Raw genomic sequence first — 19,020 nt, forward strand, 5'->3', positions numbered from 1 at the left:
ATAGGCTCCAGCACCCCCGTGACACGTGGGGAACAAGTGGTTAAGAAAATGGATGTATGGAAATGTAACCCCCACTCTCCACAACAAAGCACAAATATTAAACTTTATTCACAGCTAGGACTTTTAAATAATCAAATAAAAATGACGCAGAGCAACCATTTTTGTATTTGTTTAATTATGTTTTCACCACAAAAGGTGCAAAAACAAACAAACAGTCATTTACTTAGCATTCGAATCTTTCGCCTTTACCAAAATGAAAAAGTACAAAGAGCTTGCAGGAAAGACACGTGAATTTGAACATTATTTGCATTACTCTCAAAGCATGCAGATTGCGATTTGGAGGTTGTGTTTACATTCAGCAAGCCGGGAAGCATTGAGGTGTACAGAGGCACGTACGTGTGCTGCGTTTCTTCATTCAATAGAATATGAACTCAGTGTGTTCACTTTGTGTGAGATAATTTATTGCTGGTGGTGTGGAAAGTGTATTGAAAAAAAGAAAAGAAAAGAAAAGAAAAGAAAAGAAATGTGCTCACTAGACCGGAATCATCATTGAAATTAGTTGTTTTGGCAGCACCTTACTGTATATTAAATATCACTGCTACACTAAAGAAAACCAACATTCTTAAATGTGCTTGTGAGTTTATTATATGTGCTGTATGTCTACTGTGAATAGAGCTTGTTCATCTAATTTTACAGTGAATGTATGTTTTGTGGACCAAGGTTTTACTGAACTAAAGAATAATAATTATTGCGTCCTTGTAGAAAGCTGAAGCGACATCAAATTCAACTCATTCTCAGCAATTTTAGAAGTGTATGAGTTGATGACTCGTTATTGCCTGAGAAAAGCTTTGTACAAAGCAACATGATTGTTTAAGAGAAGCTTTAACCAGTTGTAGCCTTGTTATATAGTGAAGTATCACAGAGGATATGTACCAAAACCACCTGCAATAAGTTAAAATCTGCACTATGGAGAGACATATTTAAAAAAAAATCATTTTATACAGTTTCATCCCTACCACGTTTTAAACACTTCATAAAAAGATTGAAACAGACATAACAACTGCAAGCATAAAATCAATAGAAAATAGTGATTGTATTGAAGCGGCCTTGTGGTGTGGACTGCTGTGTATTGTCAGTCAATTTGTATTTCATGGTATAAAAACATGAAAAGAAAGAATATAAGAGAATTTAACGAAATAAACTGGTTTTATAAAGTGTCATTACTATACATACTGTAGGATTCGTGGGTTGGATGTGAGGAGCTCGAGCCAGGTAGTCAAACTCCTTGTGAGTGTTCTAATTTTGTCATTGTATGCTTGTCCCGTCCAATGAATGACTGAAAGTGCATTGGTGAGTGTGGACAGCAACATATCTAAAGCTTGCTTTTGACACAGGGCACAAAAAAACAACAACTTCTCACTAAAAAATCCTGAAAATTGAGGTACTCGTAAGTCAAGGTTCCACTAAAGTTATATTTTACAGTACAGTGGACTCCCGCTATTGGTGGAGGGAGGAATATATATATATATGCATATAAATATGCATATAAATACATATTATTCTTATTTTTTTAACCCCAAAATAAATAATTAACAACAATAATAATAATAATAATAATAATAATGAGCAAATGGGTCTGTACCACCAATAAACGTTTTCTATGAATAAATGGGGGTTGCCCTCTCACAAAATAATTAAATAATAAAAAAAAATTAAAATTAATTTGTTTGTGGGGTCCACTGTATTGCTATTTTTCTTGGGGAAAAAAACAAAAAACTAATGGTGCTTTTTGAGGGCTCAAATGGGAAAACGGCATTTCATTTCATTTCAATGAAGAAAATGTATTTGAAATTCAGTATGATTGACTTGAATGACAAGCTTGATCACGGAACAAAGTCAACTGTTAAGTCAAGGTACCATTTTAAAACCCATGATGAGCTCATAAAAACCCAATTTAGCAGCGACAAACGATGAACCGTGGCATTAGGAAAGAGATTTAAAAGAAGATAAAAAAACCTTTTGCGGTGTAAAATCCTGCAGTGGTCTTAAGTCTGCGGGGGTGGCGGTGTCCTGTGCTCAGGAGGTCTGGGTAACCTGCAGTTGATGCTCACTTGTTTACTCTCCTCCCGCCGCCCTTTCCCGTCACCTTTCTCCTTATTCTGTCGACACAGCTTCAACGCTCGAGAGATGAACGTGTCCAAGTCGAAGAGGCGTTCCTTCTGCTTGACAAGAAGCGACTCGTCGGGTTGGACGTCGGAGGGTTTTGAGGTGGTGGTAGTGGGGAGAGCTGGGGGAGGAAGAAGAGGCGAGGTGGGAGTGGACGGAAGGAGGGAGCAGAGAGATGGAGGGGTGACGGGAGGAAAGGGGCTGAGTCTGTCCTCGTCGGTGAGGTGATGAGGCTCCACGTCATTGTAGCGGAAGACATGAGTCGGGTGGTCCGTAGGGGACAGCGGGAGAGGTGGGGAGGAGGTGTAGCAGTGCCGCTCCAGAGATGGACTCGGACTGGGCGAGTCCAGACGGGACTGTGTGCTCTCCACCCAGCGGGAGATCTCCTGGAATAAATCCCCGGTACCAGTTCCTGTTCCTGCAACCTCATCCACGTTCATCTCCCTTACATCCTCCACGCTTCCACCAAGCGGCTGGATGGGCACCGGAGGGATGCTTGTGTTGCGCTTCCAGTGAGACAGATCCAGAATGAGGCGGGGTTCCGAGTAGTGCTGAGGTTTGCCATCCCGCCACGCGATCCGGTCCAGATAGGACGGCGAGCCCACCTTGTAGTCGCACGAGCGGCCGCAATCCAGCTCGCCCAACCCGAAACCGCTGGCCCGGTCCAGAGATGAGTGGGAGTGCTCCAGGTAGCGTTCGGCGGAGCTGCTGTGGGAGTATTTACGCGGGTCCACCTTGATGGAATGAGATAAGATGGGAACTGAGAGTCCTTTTTTGTTAGACTAGCATTTGTTTGTGTCACTTTGATAACCCGTTTTGGTTACCAAATATGGTACCTTCTCTCAAAAAAAAAAAAAAGGCTGATAGAACCACATAGTTGAGATTTATTCGGGCTCTCCAAATGCTGATAAAAAAAAAAAATCCTTTATGATGACAGACTGCCAGGGTTCGACAGTCCAGTTTTTACATGAACATAATTCATAACAGTAATCAAAATGATTGTTTGCCTTAAAAATCACTTCCTGTTTTGATAATATTGTAGTGGTATCACTGTACCAGCCATTTTCAATGAAGCAACCTCCTTTGTTCCGCTTTTACTGGATTTTGACTGATTTTGCAAGGCCTACAGAATATTGTGTTCTATTGCTATAAAAACATTGAAAACACCAAAAGAAAGATTAGCATCTCTTCTTTCACCAGGAAAAACGTATATTTCCATCTGTTTCCATTTTGCAGCAATTAGCATAAAAATATAGCTAAGTTCATCATTATTCGCAAACCTGAAATGAACGTTTTTGCAACATGGCGCTGGTTAATAGCTTATACTCTGCTGCCACCTGCTGGCCGTTTTTTTTTCTAATAACCACCATTGCTTTAAGTGACCTCTTCAGGTCAGAGGCTGCATCAAGGCCTTCTGTATGCTCTAGCACATACGGCCCGCGGGCCGGATCAGGCCCGCAAATGAGTTTAATCCGGCCCGCGAGTTGATTTTGTAAAGTAAAAAAAATAAAAAATTGTGATGTCGGAATAATTAATCAGCTGGCCACAATCAAAACAAATAAATTTGTCATTTCACAAGCAGTCCTCAAATGAGCAATGCAACTTTGTACGGGGAATCGTCGTCCTGGATGTCATTATTTTACACACAACTTAAACGACGGGTTGTTTAATTATTATTATTATTATTATTATTTTACTCATACCCCGACATAAACGTGTTAAATACGTCACAAATTCAATTACTGGTAACACAAATAGATATAACAAGGATTAACGTTCTTATGACATCATTAACTGCACCACGCAATGCATTCTGGGAACAGTATACTGTATATGCAAAACAGGTCGATTTAACACGTCCGGAAAGTGCCACATACCATTTGCATTCGTGTTATTTTTCGGAACAATATGATTACAGTTGAGCTCCGTAATTTCGGGCTGGTCCACGAAAATCTGCGTATAAATGACGGCAGTCGTTTTTAAGTTATATACCGTTATTTTCCCGATGCGGCCCACTTGATAATATATTTTCCTCCATGCGGCCCCTGAGCTAACATGAGTTCGACACCCCTGCTCTAGCATAAGAAAACCCCCCCATAAAAAACGTATAAATACGTTTTTGGGATCATGGCAATATTTAAAATAGAACGTTTTTATACATTATTGGGAGGAAATTAGTTAAGGATCAACTATATCTGCTCAGCTGCATCTAAAATCTGATATCCATTACACAAAAAAAGTGTATTGAAAAAAACAGTGAATTGTTGAGGCGTATCCTACCTGGGCCTCCTCTAAAAATGAGGCACAGCTGGCTCGGGGGTCCCTCTGCACCTCCTCTTCTTCTGTCGTATCTTCCATATCTGAGGTCATGTTACTAGACGGCATGCATCCACAGCTCCCGCCCAACTGCCGCCAGCACACATCTGTTGACAAACTGTAAAGAATGGGTGAAACAAAGTTTATCTTTGCTGTTGTTGTTGAAGTTGTGGAGTTAATATTGGGTAGGCGGGTTTCACCTGTCCCAGTGGATGCTGGAGGTCCGGCTCAGACTGTTGCTGAGACTGTGACCCGCGACGAGGCTATCCTCCAGTTCGTCCTCAATGCGGAAGGGGTGCGGCGAGGTGGGCTCATCCTCGGGACACGAGTACTGGCGCAGGAACGAGTGCGACAGCGCCGCCTCGGCCGTCAGACGATCCATGGGGTTGAACGTCAGGATTTGCTCCAGGAAGTCTACAGCTGAAATGAAAACAGAGCAGAAGCAGCTTGAGAAAAATATGTGACACCAGCTACGCTAACTTCCGCTATGTTTAACGAAACAGGTCACTCAAATGCGTCTTCTCACCTTCTGCATTCACTTCAGGCAACAGCACAGAAAACGGCTTCTTGACTTTCCAGCCATGATTAATATATGAAGGCATCACCTGGGTGGGCACAAATATTTACGTGATTATTATTATTATTTTATATAATCAAGAATGGGAGCCAACCACCTGTAGCAGGTCCTGTCTGTCCTCATCTCTGATTACCGGCACGGTGTCGAGAATCAGCTGCATCTGCTCCAGCTCGTGAGCTCCTGCAAATGCAGGGGTCAATCACAGCACAATGAAGGACAGACCAGTTAGGACAACTTCTCCGATTGAATAACACATTGAAAGGCAGCCATTTAGTGTCATCAGAAAGACAATTGTATGACAATTACAACATTTATTTGACAAGAAGGACAAATTGTTGTCATAAGCTTTGTAATGTCACATCAGTATTAGCATTACCTCATCGCGAAATGCACCACTTTCTTCTTGTAATATGCAATTTTTTGTCAGTTCACTCATTAGACCACCACGTTTTATTTTTGGGAAAAAAAAAAAAATACAGGTTTGTTGTGATAGTACAGCTGTACTATCACAACAAAACTATTTTTTTTTTAGTAATACAATAATACTAGTAATACAATATCCTGTATTTTTCCTCCCACCTCTACTTGTTAATATTGAAAAACTTTTTTTTTCTTGTTTTGTAACTTTAATTCTTAAAACATGATATGATTCTTACAATATCTTCTCTTTGTTCATATTATTTATGAGACTTTTCTTGTAACAGCAATTTTCTTAGAATATATATATATATATATATATATATATATATATATATATATATATATATACACACACACACAGTAATTGCATTAAATATTCAGAAACTTTTTCCTCTAATCAGATTTTTTTTTTCACCTGCGAGATAAAGTATCTGCTTAATGTATTTTGCAACAAAAAGAAGAAATGGAGTTCCCCAGCAAGACTTTTGTAGTGACGTCAACACACCAGTAGAGTGCACTACACCAAAACATAAGCCACCTGCCGTGATCCTGTTTACGTAATAATAAATGCTACAGTTACTTATGAGCATTTGTGGGTTGAGTGTTTACCTCTTTTGTAGGTAAACACCGTCAGTGTAGGAAGAAAGTGCACTGGCTTCCCTGTGGTAAATATTAATACAGATATAGCAATAAAAAAATGATTGCTCAGCTACTTTGAGTATTGCGGTTTTAGGTGAAAATAAAAGCAGAATGTGTGCCGATGGAAGTTGAGCGCCTCCTGCCTGTATGCGCTCCCCCATGGTGTCTCGCAGGCCAGTGGAGGTCAAATAAGCTGCTGGAGGAGGAACAACATGCAGACTACTCTGAAATCATTGCTATTCTGCTCACACAATATACCGGCGACTGCACAGAGAATATCGAGTCTTTTCAGTTGAGGACAGACAATCACTCAGCAGACGCCACCTTGTGTCACGTCATGTTGAATTATGGAAGTGGGATTCATCATATAAGGGAAACGGCTTTTTAAAATTACACTCACAATCTTCCCAATTGGAAAAGAGCATTACGGGCAGACTGAGAAGAAACAAAAATAGCCTACTTATGTTCAATTAACCACCTAATTGATTCACCTTTTAGTCAAATTCCACGTTTATTCTTGTAACATTACAATTATTTTATGAAGAACGTGACAGAAAATGAATAATATTCAAAATACTTATTAACACTTATTATTTGTTTTATTTTTTATTGTTACCTGCAAAGAGCATACGTCCAGTAAGCATCTCAGCCAGGATGCAGCCTGCGGCCCACATGTCGATGGCCTTTGTGTAGTTGTTAGGGGACAGCAGCAGACGAGGAGAACAATACCACTTGGTGACCAGACCCTCAGACAGATAGCCCTGTGGGAAAACAACGAGTGAGGCCTTACTGTAGCTACTCTTATGAAGCATAGTCTGCTCTTCAACACTTTTTGTGCATTTTAATCCGATGCAGTAGTTATTTATTTATTTATTTTTTAACAACAAAGAAGCCTCAATGGGTGAATCTTCTGACAATTTTATTTTTAACTTTTCAAAAACTACACTGTCCGGCGCTTAGAGATGAACCAAATTCCCAAACAAGCACATCATAGAGTCAGCATAAAAATCAGGATATGCCAGTTTTTATGCTGGAGCATGCTTTTTATGAATTCCCAGTCCTTTCCAACATGATTGAGCCATGCTAACAACTTTAGCAACCTTAGCTAACGTTTGCTTGTACACATTGTTTGTACAGCTGATGTCATGTGCCCATTCATGACGGCAGTGTGGGGCTATATTCAAATCTTGCTAGCAGCTTTAATATTGCAGACTTCATCTTTAACTGTATTTTCCGAAAAACATCACAACGCCAAACATGACAAATAAAAGGACAATAATAGAAAAATGTGGCTTTAAAACCATTATTAATTTTGAACTGAAAGGGCACGTGTGTGGTTTTAAAAGTGCACTCCTCTTCTTGCTATGTCATTATCCTTTTTTTTTTCCTTCTCACTAATTATTATTTTATCTTGTACTTGTCGCGGAGTAATTGCTCAGTTTTGTCGGCCGTGTGAGGCAGCGAGGGATTTAAAACTGAGCTCAGGTGAGATGTCTAAATCCCGGCGTGAGAAATTGCTTTTCACACCGTGTAAACTACTCTACATCAGTCACGTCCATGGCAACGTCTTTCAAAGTGCAACATCGACCATATTGGTGCTTCGCATTCTCTCACCCTCCACTTCAGTTGCTGCCTATTTCTCACCCCTTCCCCCTGATTTGTCCTCTGCACCGATCCCCCCACCTCACCCCCTGCAACCACACTTGTGTGGCACCCAGCTGATCCGCTGCCCCGTGATCTGGACTGAAAGAGATCGCCTTTCATCTCACACGCACGCCGACTAATGTTACAGCATTACTGTTGACACTGAGGCAGATAATACAGATCATAGGGAAGGATTAGTACTAAAGCTGACACTGGACAGGTTGACACAGTTATACACTATCGTGTATGTATTGTATATGAGTCACAGGACATTTCATTAAGCACCCCTATGCTGTTTTTCACCTATTACTGCAGGAACATATCCCTGTGAAAACGGGCATTTATTATCCCTGACGAAAACCCACACATGCCAAATATTATGCAAACTGCACACAGGAAGGCCAGAGTGGAGTTTCAAACCCTAACCTGGAATTTGTGAGGCAAGATATGCTAACCACTAGCCTAGCATGCTGACTGAGAGCAAATCCATTAGTCAGTAAAGGACGTTAAAGCCCACAAATGATCCTTTTGTGCCGGTTGTTTCATTTGAAATACTATCCCTTATCGCGCAGCAATTCCTGCGCCGGAACAATGCTTCTCGTCCCGAGGAGCCCTTATCTCCTTCCTCATAGCGCACCGACAGTACCTCGGCATAAGGGAACAGAATAATATCTTCACAATTGTATTACAATACGCTCATTCACCCATCTTCAGCGTGACCGGCTCACACATCACATGGACAATGAGGAGAGAAACATCCTAGTCATACAAGTGGTAGAAATTCAACATCAATGTGGCTAATAATAAAGATTTATTACAACGTGCTGTAATCGAGTACAGTTTAATGGCCTCCAAAGCGAATAAAAAGTGTTAAATTCACAACAGAAACTCCAATGAAGCTGTAATGTTTAAACGAGTGCAGCTGATGTTGATTCATCTGATTCTATTTGCAAAAGATTAACGAGGAAAAATGTGTCCTTGAAATAACAGCTAAAAAATTATGTAGATAGCACAGTAGCTTGTTTAAAGCAGAAGGCCATTATTACTGCCATGGCAACCTCAAAGGGCTTCAATATTGATGGACTAGCCAGGGACACGTCTCAAGTTGTTAGCACTAGCAGCAGCGCCCACGTTTTTGTTTTTTTTTGCAAGCAGTATCTTACTAATAACAATTAAAAATTTTCCATGACATGTTATAGCACAGATGAGCGCTAGCATCGACCTGTACATTAATTAGCTTCTTAGAATTAAGAGTAGTCATACTTGACAAATCACTGTGGTTTAAAAGTTTAATAAACTACAGGGGGGCTGTAAAACAAAAACAAACAAAAAATGTTCCGGACTGCAACAATAGTCAATACGTGTGATCTTCAAACAGCAGCTTTTGATGCTACACTTGCTACTAGGAGAATTAGAACAGTAACACAATATCACCTACTGAAGAGGTTTACAATATAAGCTGACCAGCCAGGCAACCTCCCGAGTTCTGTTAGCACAAACATCAGTACCAAAGTCAACATTTCGTCATCAAGTAAGAATAACAAAATATGCTTGTCCCCTTCTCTCGCAAACCAACACGAGGGTTCTGAGTGACAAGCAATGCTGGCGGTCGTTCGGGACTCATAGAACTGTAGTAATTTGTAACTTTCGTTCTTTTTCGTCCCTCCCGACCGCCAGGTGGCGGTGCTGTAACCAGCACGGAACGCCGAATACCAGCGATGTCACTTTCTTTTTCATGATATAGCTAAGTTTGTTCTTGAGTATTTAGCTTAGCAATTAACACAGCTAGCATGTATTCTTGACCAAAACTTCAAACAGTTTTGATTCGCAACCCTGTTATTGCTATATTTACCACTCTGACAGTTTGAAGCCTACCTTATGAGAATAGTGGGGGTCGACTATCCGGGCTAGGCCGAAGTCTCCAATCTTGAGGAGCAGTTGATCAGTGTTGATCAAGATGTTGGCAGGCTTCAGGTCTCTGTGCAGCACATTGGTTGAGTGGATGAACTTGAGGCCCCGTAGTAGTTGGTAGAACAGCAGTGTGGTGTGACCTGTGGAGATTTCGACTTCAGCTATTTTTACATCAACAGTAGAGTGTTTATTTTGTTTTGTTTGTCAATATTTTGTTGACGTGAATGAAACATCGAATGTCACCTGTCGACAGCGGCCCTTGCTCCAGCAGCTGAGCCAAATCCGTCTCCATGCACTCCTGGATGACGTACAGGGCGCCAAGTTGGGCCGGGTCCTTGGCTGGCGGTCGTCCGTGGGGCGCCAGGATCTCGTGTACCCGGACCACATTCTCGTGATGCAGCCGGCGGGTGATCTTCACCTCCCTTAGCGCGTGCTTCACCGTGACGGCGTCGCGCATGGCCAACTTCTTGATGGCCACGCGACGTCCGGTACGCTGGTCCACGGCCGACAGGACCAGCCCGGTACCGCCGGCGCCGAGGGGCCTGATGTCGACAAAGTGGCCGCTGAGGTCGAAGCCGTGGAGGAGGTGCGGGGTGTCTTGCCTGGCCATGATTGATGACTTGCCCTGATTGGAAAGTTGCTGTGTTTTATGCAATAATATACTTTTTTTTTTTTTTTTTTACACTGAGTGCAAAATGAAAAATGAGCGAATATCTGTTGTCTGACTTGAGTTATGCCTTGCCTAACACAAGATATTACTTCACTTAAAATTTAAGTAGGGATTTGAATTGACTTGCTTGATTTTTGCCACGGTAACTTGGGATTTGATTGAAACTATAGAAGGTTAAGACTTGTTACTTACTTGTGACTTATGCCAACCTCTCTGGGACACTCGTCAACTCTGCTCAGGTATTCATGGAAACAGCTGCATCATAGACAGCTACATGACTTAGATAGTCTTCCTCTTCTTCCATGATGCTGTCAGTGGTTCATTCACTCAAGTAAGATCATCAATGGTGGTCTTCCTGTGTGATTTCAGCCCCCCCACTATGAGCATCAGTTAGCCAGGGCATCTGTTACCGCAACTGCAGGAGGGAAAGGAAGATAAGTGAAAAAAAGTCATACAGCAACTTCAGTCTTCAGTTACAGAAGAGTTGTTGTATAAAAGACAAGAAAAAAAGACAAAAAATGACTGTCATTGAGGTGTTCATTCCACAATGGGCTTATGATTGTGGTTGCATAGTTGTGTATGAAATGATCGTTTAATTAGACTTTTTAAGCTAAGTAACGGAGCCAAAAACCTGTTGTATTGAAATTCATGTTTTTTTAAATACCTTCATAAAAATGGCAAAAAGAAAAAAAAACACAATAAGTTGAGTATTTAAAAAAATACAAGGACAATAATGACAAAAGTGAATAAATAAAAAATAAATCTAAGAAAAAAAAATTGCGGCTTCATAGCAGTCACTGCTCTGACCTTAATTAAGAAAAACTTTAAAAGTAATATTTGGACATTTAAAAAAATATTTTGCATTTTAAAGTCAACCTGAATTGATCAAATTAAAATAGTAAAACTACAACAAAAAAAACCTCAACATTCTACATAAATATTCAAAGTTTTGAACTTTATATATATTTAACATAATAGGTAAAATGACCAATTAAGAACTAAAAATAAATAAGAAAAAGTATAACTATTTTATTACAAATAAACCATTTAAAAATATTTAAAATATATATCAACATTTAAAAATATTAAAATGTTATATTTTACCATTTTAAAAGTAAACAAATTTAAAATCTGTAGAAAAACAACACAAAAGAAATGATGAAATATTAAAATCATGAAAATAAAACTTGTATAATACTTTCAGATAAAACTACAGGTATTTTAAAACAAAGGAAATATAAATAAATAAATAAAAATAAATAAATTAAAGAAAATATAAATAAAATAAATAGTTGTAAAAAATCAAATTAAAATTCAAAACATTTTTCCTAAAGAAAACACAATGGTCTATAGTAGTTTATGCTGTTATGATATGATAAAGTATATCATTCGTGATCATGGAAAAATGGATTTTAAACACACATACATTCTAGCCAGTTTACACTCCCGTATACCTACAATGTCCCCCTATACAAAATTATCCTGGTTCTAGTTTGCAGTGTAGAACTGCACTGCATCATACTGACAGTTTTGTTATTTTGCCCTGTACTAACAAACTAAATAATGTAACAAAATATTAGAAACCATTTTCTCATTACTGCAAACTGTACAACGACCAGCATTAAGACTGGATCGTTTTTACAATCCTTGTATTGGATCACATTCGATTGTGCAGGTCCACGCTGTTATAAAGCACTTACTTTACAACAGACCTTGATCCCTGCAAGGAGCCAAACAATCCATCAACACAAATGACCCACACTATTTTTCCCCCCTCTCCGGTCTTTGTATACAGGGATAACTGGAGAAACAAACAGGGCACCCAGAAATAACGCCTTCATCACACTTCACGTTTGCGTTCACCTCAGTGCAAGACAGACAGAGCGAGAGAGATAGCGAGAGAGAGAGAGCGAGAGACTGCATAATAGTGGTGCTGGGTGGGAGGTGCAGCTTCAGACTAACTTTATAAATAATGCATCACCACTGGAAATGACGCTTTGTGGTGTGTGCGTTTGACTCCTGCAGCTTATGCAACAACGATCTTCTTCATACAAAGAAAATATCAAAACCTGGTGTTGTTCGTTTGTTGGTTAAATTTTCACTGGAACCTTGGAATGCCCCATGGCAAAAATAAATAAATAAATAGATAAATAAATAAATAAATAAATAAATAAATAAAATGTATATATGGACAAGTTCAATGGCAAGATAAATCAAATTAATAAACCTTAATTAGTCTGGCTGATAAATTCAGTTTCTCTTTTTTTTTTTTTTTTTTTTTTTTTCCCATGTAGTGTAAATGGGTCGTCTGGGACACAAGGAGCTAGCTGTAGCACACAGACAAGAGGGTATGCCAGCAGGTCACCTTATAAGCTGCGAGCCCTCTGCCACAAATGGCCATTGTTATAGCATATAGCTACCTTTAAAAAAAATGCACTTAAAAATAATAATAATAATAATAATAATAATTGTTACCTTTTTGGGACATAAGTAACCTGTACTTCAGAAAATATAGTCCTGCCCCATCATTTCAATTGCTTTTTTTTTTTTTTATTATATTTTTTTAAATTCTCACATCAAAAATCTACGCAGCAACAATAGGCTATGCTAGCATGTGACTTTCTCTTACAGGTGGGGATGTGCCATAGTTAGCATTATTTTTTCCATCCATCCATTTTCTACAGGTCACAACCCATCCCATGGTCGCAAGTGGGTTGGAGCCTATCACAGCTGACTTGGGGCAAGAGGCCAGGTACACTCTGTAATGGTCACCAGCCAATCACAGGCCACATTTACACAACCAAGCACACTCACATTCTTATAAGATAATTTCATTTTACCAAGCAGGCAAGTTTTTGAAAGAAAAAAAATAGTGAGGAAACCAAAGGTTACTTGTCAAGGAAGAATCATTTGAAATATTGTATTTCACTTTTCATACGTTGGGGAGTTCAGTCAAGTTGCTCATGTCATGAAATGCTGATCAAGACTTCAAGACTGTGTTGGTCTATTTTAGTTTTATACATTTTCAAAGAGCAAGTAACTTCTTTTAACATATCAATATGAAATATCACTATTTAAACATGACCAAAACAGTTAATAGATGTTTCATGTTGAAAAAAAAAAATGTTATTATGGGAAACGTGTGGTCCATTACACTGTATTTGCAGGTGTCAGCAGTAAAGCTTCACTGCATCTTTTTCTTGTGTGTGCAGCTGGCTTCATGCAGCAGCTGTGTGTGTGTGGGGGGGGGTGCAGCGCCCCTTTGGCATTTCAGCCTCTCAAACACCGCTTGAATAAGAGGTGAAGTGCACCAATACCACTAAAACCAATTACTGAAGCCTTTGCTCAAACTATAAGTCCTCACCTAGCTTGACTGTCTCCACAATATAATCACAAAGGGAAGAGAGGGGGGGGAAAAGAGGAAAAACAACAGCATCACACTCACCAGAGCATCGTGCAGCCCGCCCGCCGTCTGCAGACAAAAGATCCGGAGAACAGGATAAGAAAGACAAATGCGAGACCTCGTTAGGAAAAAAAGTGAATGAAGTAAACGCATCTCTTTATCTCGACGACTCTGTGTTACAAGGGGGTGATACCGTGGGAGAACGGAGGGTAGGCAGCTGGCAGCATGTCAGCGGCACTCGAGTGGGGGTCCGCGGATGTTGAGATAAAGACAGCGGGCTGCTCCGGAGCCGAGAGCCCCGCTGTGTGGCCGCCCAAAGGACCGCGGTGAATGGAGAGAGGAGAATGAGGGAGAGCCAGAGAGAGAGAGAGAGAGCGAGAGGAGGGATCTATATCAAGACACACACAAAAGCACGCGCACCCTACGCACACACACACACAGACTGCAGTTGATGAAGTGCCCGTCTCTCATTTCATCTTTTCCCACAATTCCATCTGCTCAGTCTGGGAGTCCCAGCAGCAGCAACATCATGTAGGCAGGATGACCTCACTTAAACCTCCTTTTTGCCTTCACTGCGCAGCCTGCAAAAACTACTAAGGTTCATCGAGTACACACTCAACACAATTATGTAAATGTATCAAATATAAAAATGTAATTAAAAAAAAAAAAGCGATTTAGTGACTTACCATTCCAGCAGATGGAGCCGTGGTGAAAAAGTGCAGAAATAGCATGCAAATAAACGTGCGTAATACGCGCTGCCTTTTGTTGCAATATCTATTTTATAATTAATACAGTAGTCTATAGTTCAAGTAATTGCAAGTGTTTAAAAATAATAATAATCTGCCTTTGAAGAGTGAACATCTGATTTTGCTGCAGGACGCAGCGTAAGTGTTTGAAAATCAAAGACATTTTTTGAAACAATATGTGAATTCTGCCTGGCAACAAGTTGCATAGTATATGAAAGTTGAGCTCAATATTTGGCTTGCTGCATTCGCAGAAGGTGGGAAGTCAGATTTGGATTTTCCCAGTTCCAACCTCAGCGCAGTCTAGCCTTGGCAAATGTAAACAACAAAAATGGCTGATTCCGATAAATTGTTTGTTGTTCTGGCTAATGCAGTCATTCCAAATTACGTTGGGTTACGTGAACCTACTTCAAGTAACTAAATTAAAGTAACAATACATAAATGTAATGTTTGAAATCTTGTAAATTATATTTTGTCATTCATAGTCTACTCTCTATGGGGCTCGATCGTCATTGTCGAGTGACGTCAGATTGTAGTCATTCACGAAGTCGTGGTCCTTTGTTTCCGACTTCACAACGACTTGTAACATTTTGTGGTGCTTAATTTGTTTGTATTGTATTTGATGTTGATTATGTCGAATAAAAAAAAAAAAAAAAAAAAAAAAAACGAAAAAAAACAACAACGAAAAAAACAACGAAAAAAACAAACAAATCTCAGATGTACGAGTTCAAAGGGGCGTTCCCGTGCTCACTTCCTGGTATGAAGTCGGAAAACCACTTCCTCGAATGCAGTTTTAGGTTTTCAATTAAAGGGACAGAGATTGAACCTTGATTTCCCCGCCCTTCCTTTTTGTTTTTCTTCTTTTTTTGTTGTTTTTGTTGTTGTTGTTTTTTTTTTTGTCAAGCCGCTGAAAGGCGACCCCGCCAGGCTTCCTGTTCTGTCTCCCTGTTGTTTTCATGTTTCTTGGATGGGTTGTGATTTTTTTTAGGGATCAATAAATAATCTGAATCTGAATGTGGTAGCCACCCACAAATATCATACAAATAATTCTCAGGCATGTTGGAAGTCTTAGCATGTTATAAGGAACATCTATGTTGCCAAGATATCAACATTGTCCAGATGGAATGTGATCCAGAGGAAATTGTGAAACATTTTTGTGGATTTCTTGTGATCACAGTGATTTTTGTTCCACCACAAAACATCAAACTACAAAAAGATCAAATAAGTTACTTTGTTTTTTCAACATTTATCCCACACATCAGGCTGAATGATTTGCATGCTTTCCGATGCTCTATATATATACACACACACACACACACACAGATGCCATTTTATTATTGCATGATTATTATATAATGTTCGGATTAAAATAATACGTTAAAATTATATAGAACATATAAGGTGGGTATAATTAGAAAAACTGTTTTGATAGATTATTCAGTCAATTTAATTTATTTCCAATACTCAATTTTACGTGTTAGACACTGATATTTGAGAAGCTCAATTGAGGAGTGCTTCAAAAATGTGGTCATGTTGCGTCATCACTAGCAAGTAAACAAAGTTTCAAATTTTGTAATGTCACGTGATCCACAAGGTCAATTTTACGGTCAAACTATAGGTAAAAAAGCCAAGTTTCTAAAATATACACCTCTTCTAAATGATAGCAGATTTCAAATCCTTGTTGAGTTCCGTTTCCAAAATTGTAAAGATTAGCCACGCCCCTTCTTGCCTAAATGTCCAAATTCAGCAGGCCGTAGCTCCCAAAACCTTGCTCTGATTGAGCTAAAATTTGAAATTTAGTGTTGCGTCATCACTATCAACAAGTACACTAAGCTTCATTCAAATCAAAATCTGCTTGGTGATTTGGCGTGGGTGATTTGGCATGGAATGACCGAACATCCAGCAAAGATGATTGACATGCAGAAGGTAATGGAAACTAATATGGATTGGGATCGGACTAGAATAGCTCCACTGATCTTTCACTCTTTGTTGTGTCTGAGTCGTATTTGTGCCTAATGAACACTAATGGCCTCTGACAAATGGAACATCACAGTATCTATTTACAGACACACACACATGCATGTTGTCATTAGCACCTCGAGGTGGTGCTGCCAAGTGTTTGGAGTTGCTTCCGTCTGACCTCTCTCTTTACCATAAAGGTGGATTTCTTCCAGAGATGGTCCTAAGATGGACTAAGCCGCCGCCTCCCTCCCCAATTTTGTCTTTCTAGTGATATAATTGTGTCGATTTCCTGCAATCTTTGCTTATGATGCAAGTGTGTGTCCTGTTTTGTTTATACTGGCATCAATGCCAGTCCTCAATCGAGCCATGTAACATTTTCAGAGTCTATTTCAGCTACTTTTGGGGTTCAATTAAAGTTCACTCAAATATACTGGAACCTACACTCATCATGACTGTTTATTTTTTAAATCCTATAGTTACCAGCCAAAGCTATAAAGGCAAAACTAATAAAAGAATAATAAAGAAAATAGACACACCATCTCTATCTAGATCTGTGCCTCAAGTTATTCCAGTCAGGGAGGTCTACAGCAAATCCTTTGACATCCTGTTTGGTTGGACATGCACTGACAACTGTGGGAACGGCAAGTGTACCTGATTTACCACAGGTGGACGCTAATAAAGCTGCAGAAACATCAGTGGAAACTGAGTGCACATAATTTCAATTTTAGACTTTCATCATGTGAGTTTTTTTTTTCTTCACAACAATTTAAAAAGAAAAAGAGTCATTATTGAGGGTCTACTGTGTTTATGATTTTGAGGACACCCATTTAGGAATAAGACCGTAAGAAAAATTGTGCAGGGAAATATAGTGAACCACTAAATATTTTCCAGATGCACCGTTTGTTACATACTGGATAGTGATGGAGATGAAAGAAGAGCACACAGAAGAGAGCAGATGGGTAGACTACATGAGCGAGACGCGCATAAAAAACACCTCAGGTGAAAAAAAAAACAGACATAGGTGAATAAAAAAACAAGCTGCCTGACAATGCACAAAAATAGACGAGAGGTGGAGGATGGGGAAGTCAGATGTGAACACAGCCTGGAGGCAATGAAGTCAAGCAGAAATGTAAATGGGATTTAAATCATGACAAACCCAGTGAAAAAAAAAAAGGTACCTAAGACAATGGTGAAATAGTTTGTTATTGATACGGCACATAACCCCGGCTGTAAGTTTGCTCTATATTATTTATTTGGTTGTTACTAACATACTATTAGATTCATTTTTCAAAAATAATTTCCATTTTAATATATTTTGTAGAAACATTATTTGGGCGTATACGCCGCCATTACGTCGCAACGGATTCCGTGCGTAGTGACGTAAAATGGCGGTGGTTCTCTGCCGAGCAAAGTGAAACGTCTATCAAGAAAGCAAGGTAAACTTCGTGGAATTCCAAAAGAAACAACGTGCGAGCTGGACAGTCAGCTCCCCTGCGCGGTGCCTTCGTCATTCAACAGACGCATTCAAGAGTTTGGCTTGTCCCTTTAGGAACGCAACGGAGGCTTACCTTACTTCTTTAGAGACGTTTCACAGGGTATCACCGCCGCCATTACACGTCACTACGCACTGAATGCGTTGCGACGTAAATAACAATGGCGGCATACGTGTAAATAAAGTTTCTACAAAATGTATTAAACTGGAAAGGATTTTTTTTTTAAATGAATCTCATAGCTATGTTAGTAACAACCAAATAAATAATATAGAGCAAACTTGTCATGACAGATGCTCTCCCCGTCCACGACCATTTCAACTAGGGGTGTGAATTGCCTAGTACCTGACGATTCGATTCGTATCACGATTCGATTCGATACCGATTAATCCCGATACGAATTGAGTCGATTGTTGCGATTTTTTTTCATTCAAATTTAGAAAATACTAATCAGTAAGCTTGTAGAGTGTAAGATTTATATGAAAATGTATTATTTATCTGAAATTTCAGTCTTATAGAGGTTGTAATCTGTTTCATGTTTGAACAGCATTAAAATAAAATATTAAGGCTTAATGTTCCGTTCATGTAACATTCTTCCATGCTCAAGGTGTGAATCCTAACCCGAAGTCAGACGTTTTGTTGAATATTTTTCCATTAAAAATGGAAGTTTAAAAATCGATTCACACACACAAAAAAAGGCAATGATAAGACGTTTAATCGGTAAGACTACCGAATGAACAATTCTGAGCTCTTTAAAAAAAAAAAAAAAAAAAAAAAAAAAAAATCGATTTTTTTTTTATTGAATCGATTCGAGAATCGCGCGATGTAGTATCGCGATATATCGCCGAATCGATTTTTTTTTTTTTTTTTAACACCCCTAATTTCAACCATTAAGGTTTGCCTTCCACAGAGACTCAAGAGCCTTACCAGGACTTAACTTAGTCCAGGAGACTGTTAACACAACTAAACTTAAACACCAAAAACACAATTTAGTTCTATGGACATCAGCAGTTTCTCGGCCGTTATCGTGTGGTGGCTGCCGTTTCTTAAAAGCATCATTCATAGTTGATATTTTGAAA

At 39.4% G+C, this 19,020-nt stretch overlaps 1 protein-coding gene across 3 annotated transcripts; it reads right to left on the reverse strand.

The window, feature by feature from the left end:
* Positions 1-153: 153 nt before the first annotated feature.
* On the reverse strand, positions 154-18,047 carry mapk4 (mitogen-activated protein kinase 4). Of its 3 annotated transcripts, none has more exons than XM_077523025.1 (11): positions 18,020-18,047; positions 13,789-13,815; positions 10,536-10,758; positions 9,917-10,298; positions 9,638-9,813; positions 6,735-6,879; positions 5,157-5,239; positions 5,009-5,087; positions 4,683-4,902; positions 4,447-4,600; positions 154-2,900 (listed from the first exon to the last, which is right to left on the reverse strand). In XM_077523025.1, exons 4-11 carry the CDS (start codon positions 10,281-10,283, stop codon positions 2,046-2,048), a joined length of 2,079 nt encoding a protein of 692 aa, XP_077379151.1. In that variant the 5' UTR covers positions 10,284-10,298; positions 10,536-10,758; positions 13,789-13,815; positions 18,020-18,047; the 3' UTR covers positions 154-2,045. The 3 variants fall into 3 exon arrangements, with proteins under 3 accessions (XP_077379151.1, XP_077379150.1, XP_077379149.1); XM_077523024.1 differs by lacking the exon at positions 18,020-18,047 and adding an exon at positions 13,940-18,002; XM_077523023.1 differs by lacking the exon at positions 18,020-18,047 and having other exon boundaries at positions 13,789-18,002.
* Positions 18,048-19,020: the final 973 nt, after the last annotated feature.

This window comes from Festucalex cinctus, chromosome 5 (assembly GCF_051991245.1).
Source record: "Festucalex cinctus isolate MCC-2025b chromosome 5, RoL_Fcin_1.0, whole genome shotgun sequence".
Taxonomy (NCBI): Eukaryota; Metazoa; Chordata; class Actinopteri; order Syngnathiformes; family Syngnathidae; genus Festucalex; species Festucalex cinctus.